The 5,489-nt window shown below is 35.7% G+C and overlaps 1 protein-coding gene across 1 annotated transcript; it reads right to left on the reverse strand.

Annotated features, from left to right (window-relative positions):
• Positions 1-3,128: 3,128 nt before the first annotated feature.
• LOC120173516 lies at positions 3,129-3,911 on the reverse strand. Its single transcript, XM_039180659.1, has one exon. It carries the CDS (start codon positions 3,909-3,911, stop codon positions 3,129-3,131), a length of 783 nt encoding a protein of 260 aa, XP_039036590.1.
• Between the last annotated feature and the right edge of the window lie 1,578 nt (positions 3,912-5,489).

Genomic DNA, 5,489 nt, shown 5'->3' on the forward strand with positions numbered 1-5,489 from the left:
TTCTTCTTGGATTGACCCTTCTTCTTCAATTATGGGCAATCGTATTTGACATGCCCCAGTTTTTTGCATTCGTAGCAAATGATATGGTCCTTCTCCTTTGATTCAGTTTTGAAGCCTCCATTTCTTTTGAATTTTATTCCTTTGTTGGGCTTCATTAGTTTTCTGAATCGTTTGGCAAATAATGACATTTCATTTTCATCGTCATCTTCATCCGAATCACTCTCAACTTTTTTGGATTTTAGAGCAACTCCAGCGTTTTTCTTATTCTCCGTCTCCTTCTTTGGCTCGTCCCTTTTCTCGAGGTCTTCCTCATCTTGAAGCATCATTTCATGTGTGAGGAGAGAACCAATTAGCTCATCGAGGGTTAAGGATTTTAAGTTTTTAGCCTCAATGATCGCCGTCTTCTTTGATTGCCAAGCTTTTGGAAATAAACTAACTTCCTTACAAGCTTCTCGTTTGGAATGATCTCTCCATATGATTTGAGACCATTGACAATCACGAAAAATCTATCCATCATAGCTTTGATGTCTTCATCCGGTTTCATCATGAAATTTTCATAGTTATGAGTTAGAAGACTAATTTTAGATTTTTTACCTCGTTTGTGCCTTCATGAGTGACTTGTAGTTTATCCCATATCTCCTTGGCGATTGTACAAGATGAAACTCTCGTATTCATCTGGTCCAAGAGCACAAAAAATAATATGGATAGCCTTTGAGTTGAGCTGGAACATTCTTGTCTCTCCTTCACTCCACAATCTTGAATGAGTGGAATGTATGATGTATCCGTCTTCTATGATATTTCATGCTCCCATGTCACTTGCTTGAATGAAGTACCTCATTCTATTATTCTAATAAGCATAATTTGCTCCATTGAAGAAAGGAGGCTTGTTGACGGGCATTGAATCAAGACCAAAGTCGAAGTTTTAAGTGGAGGCCATTGATGACTTATCGATATAACTCTTCCTGAATCGACTCAAGAGGCGGTTAAGCCTTCAAATGAGTGAGGATCTAATACCAATTGTTGAGTTAATCGATTGAAAAATAGCCAAGAGGGGGGTGAATTGGCAATTAAAATTTTAGTGGAAGCTTTTGCAGAAAATATAAAATATTTGCACAACGATTTAGAGTGGTTCGACTTTCTCAACCAAAGTCTACGTCCACTACCTTAGCTATCCACACTAAGGATTTTCCAACAAATTCACTAATTTGTTCTTTCTTTTGAGGACAAAGAGTAACCTTACAATTCCCTCAAGAATTATACCCAAAATTCTTGAGAACACTCTCTCCCAAAGAGAAGATTACAAATTTCACAAACTTATAGAAAAACCTCAAAAGGCAAGATGTTTGCACAATTCTAGAACAAAGAAAGAACACTCAAGAATGAATACAAAAGAATGAATAAATTGAGTACAAATGATGTTCTTGAAAGCAAAATGAATATTGAATGAAAAATAAGCTTGAATTGCTCAAACTTGATGTTTAAGGCTTTCTCTTTAATTCTCTCTAAATTCTTGTTGATCAATGGCTTCAGAACTTGTTTATATACACCTTGGATTGATTCTGGCTGTTGTGAATCATTTGGGTGATGTTAGCGCCGTCGTAGTGTGAAAACCCTCTCGAAAAAGACTACTGGGAGCATGGGGTATCGGTACACCTTCAATGAGTATCGTTACCTGCAGTGTAAAATTCAAATATTTCGACCGTTAAATGACTAGGGGTATCGGTACCCATTGGGCATTCTGTTTTTCTCAGAGCCAAAATTGGTATAGGGGTATCGATACCCATTTGACATTCTGTTTTTCTCGGAGCCAAAATTGATAGAGGGGTATCGATACACCCTATGAGGGGTATTGGTACCTCCCTATTTAAAACTTATTTTTGGCTCAATTAAGGCTCGAAATACTTTGTAAAAATTGTTTCAAAAATATTTTAAGATTGAAACACAATTTTACACTTAAGTAAGGATTGAAATTGAAATTTGAAAAACTTGGAGTAATATTTTGATATTCGAATAATTTAATCGAATATATAATTTAAAATATAAAATCTTAAAACTCATTAACACTTAATTTGTTATATCGAAACATGAAAATATTTTCAACAACGCATTCATGCAATCTACAAAACTCATTAGAATCTCGCACAAACCCAAAACATTTAACAAAACTTAATCGAAAACTCATTCGAAATTTAGGAAATAATTGATGATTCGGTTAAAAAAAATCAACTCAACTTCGAAATATACGATTGTGTAATTGGTTTAAAGCGGCTGGTTGAAGGAAAATGAAGAATTTGATAGGATAAATGATTTGAAATATTGGGGTTTCTAAACCTAATATTTTGGGAATAATCAAGTCTCTCCCATTTCATCTGCCTGTGAGATATTTGAAACGCGTGTTTTCATTTTGTTTAATTAAACTGAACATTTATTATAGGTTAAATAAGGTTTTGTTTCATTACAAAACCGAGTAGTATGCTTGGACCGGTGGCAAGGGGCATCCCATTTCACACCCTTGCCCTAGGTTCAAGTTCCCTTGTACGCAAGTAGGCTTTTATTCATTCTTTTCAATCTCACTAATAGGAGAGTGACATGTGTCACTCTTTTATTGGTACAAAATTCTCATAAAAATTAATTTTTTAACAAAAAAAATCTGACGTGTCAATTCAACGTCAGCCTACATTAGTGACGTGGACACACCACGTCATCATTTGTGTTTACATGTGCTTGCTTAATCAGCTGGAGGCGTTGACCGTTAGTTGACTAACGATTTCCATCCAACGGCGGTGACTTTTCAATCAAAATAAAACGTTGTGAGGTCAAATGCTAAAAAAAACAATAAGGGCAAATTTACATATATTGTCAAACGTTAGAGGTATTTGTTTATATTATGCCTAACTAAAATCTATAGTTAAAAAAATTCACAAATGAAAGCAAGTGAATACAATCATTAAATATGCTATTATTAAAAGAAATAATCACAAGTTAAAAATATTCGAACATAATTTTTAAAAATATTACTATAACATTGCATTTCATGAGAAAAAAAAATGAAAACCAAAAACATTGATAATCAAGTGAAAAAATGCAAAGAAAATTTTAAAGAAAAAAGAAAAAAAGAAATCACGTGCTCAAAAAGTCCATTTCCAGATCTTGATCTGTAGATCAACCTTACACTTAGAAGTCGACACGTCGGCCACCGCCGGCGACTTACCTTTAGGCACAACCCCTTTAATATCATCGCACGTAACCCTAATCCCTACTTTCTTGCTCTTCACTCCATCCATTTTCACTCTAACCTTAGTATCCATCTCAATTTTCAACGACACCTCACTCTTCCGCTTCAGATCGGATCTCAGCTTGTTCACGGCGTTGGAATCTGGATCGCTCGCCCTTGTCATCACAACTCCCTTGAAGCTTGTCTCGTTCTTGCTGTTGCTGACGGAAGCGGGCAATGTTCCATTGGCTATAAAGACGCCGCCGTTGCTCGTTTCGCATGAGATGTCGAAAGGGTCGTACGAGAACGAGAGGTGGGAGTTTGGGTTTTTGGAGGAAAGGGTTAAGTTCAAGAGGGTGGAGATATGGGAAGAGGAGTCGGCGGTGGATACGGAGGTAAGCGACGGTGAAAGAAGGGCGGTGGGGTGGGGACGGTAAAGCACGTAGACGATGCTTCCGGCTATGGCGGATAAAAGCGCGAGGATGAGAATGACGAGGATTGTCCAGAAACAGCAGCAGAACCAGTAGTTTCTCTGGGGATGGTGGTGGTGACGGCGGTTGTAGGGTTGACGGTACGCTTGGCGAGAAGTGGGGTTGTAAAGATGTGGTTTCGTGGTGCCACCGTTGGTTGTGGCTGTTGTTGCTCCGACGGTGCCTCCGTTTGCGGCGGGGGGAGCGACGGGTTTAGAGTCTGACATTGTTTGAAGAACAAAATTGTAAGGCAAAATGGGAGAGTGAGAGATGAGATTTAGAGTGAATTTGAGGAAGAGAAAGGCACACTCCAGCCAAAGGAGATGCTGCCACCTCAGCAAATTAGGGATCGTTTTCTATTTCTTTTATCATAATATGGTAAATTTCTTCATAATTCCATGTAGTAGTATGTATTTTTAGTGGATTTTGTATTTCCGTTATCGTCCTCACGTCATTTTTTTTCTGTCAATCATTAAGTTAATTTCTTTTAATTAAAAATAGGTGTATAACGTTTTTCCTGTTACACTTATATATTTTTACTATTAAAAAATCGTTAATTGACATGTATGATATTTATATTTTTTTAATTTTTGAAATAAAATATTATTTAAAAAGCATTTTAAAATTTTTTAAATATGACACATGTCATTTAATGATTTTTAATGATAGACATCTAAAAGGTACGACACCAATTTTTAACAAAAAAAATTAAACACCAAAAATTAACTTTAAATATAATTTAAACACTTATTTTTAAGTCAAGTCAATAATTTAACATGATTTATTTTTAGAGATATAATTAGCGATGACAAACGGGCAGGTTAGGTGCGGATACCCTCTCCCCTATCTCCATACCCATCTAATATTTTCAAATCCACCACCCGCTCACCACCCATGATAGGTAAAATTTTTTAAATCCACACCCACCTACACGGGCACATTCTCAAATCCATCCCCACACCCACTACCCAACTGGAAACATACCCGGCTAGACCCGCCTGACAACAACCTTAAGGTATACATAAGCAACAAACATAAAACAAACATGTCCATTAAGAAGCATAATAAAATAAACCAAGGATTATAAGTTATATCTTATACAATATTAAGATTTATAAATTAGTCTCTAAAATTATACCTAAATTCATAATAGTCCAAAATTTAATGGGTATTTAGTGGGCGGGCGGATGTGGGGTGGATGCGGGGCGGATAAAGTCTTAAACCCATCACCCGCCCACTACCCGCGATGGGTACCACTTTCTAAATCCACACCCGCCCACTACCCACTAAAGTTATACCCATCCCCGCCCTAATTAAAGCGGGTACGGTGCGGAATTCACGAAATTGTACCCATTTGCCATCCCTAGATATAATAGTGTGATATATAAATTCACGATATTACATATTTTAGACATCAAGTCACGTTAAATTATTTAGCAAAATTTAAATAAAAAATAAGTAAACTATATCATATGTTATCGAATTATGTTACTGACATTTTTAAAAATAAAAAATAATTATAAAATTTATCGAATTAGTATAAAATCATCATTAATTTTATTAAAAAATTATAATTTATTATAATATCATAGTGATCATTTTAAATGATTCTATAAATTTAATAAATATTTATAATTTTTAAAGGTTCAGAACCAGACAAAACAGCATTTCTAGCAGCAGCAGACTTTCAACTTCATCTGGGGTAGCAGCAGTATATATCGAAAGAGTCATAAGCTAGAAAGACCAGAAATGATCAAAACCCTAACTTTGATAATAAAAGGCTCACCAATTAGAACAAATACCAG

Source organism: Hibiscus syriacus, unplaced genomic scaffold (assembly GCF_006381635.1).
Source record: "Hibiscus syriacus cultivar Baekdansim isolate YM2019G1 unplaced genomic scaffold, ASM638163v2 tig00111954_pilon, whole genome shotgun sequence".
Lineage (NCBI taxonomy): Eukaryota > Viridiplantae > Streptophyta > Magnoliopsida > Malvales > Malvaceae > Hibiscus > Hibiscus syriacus.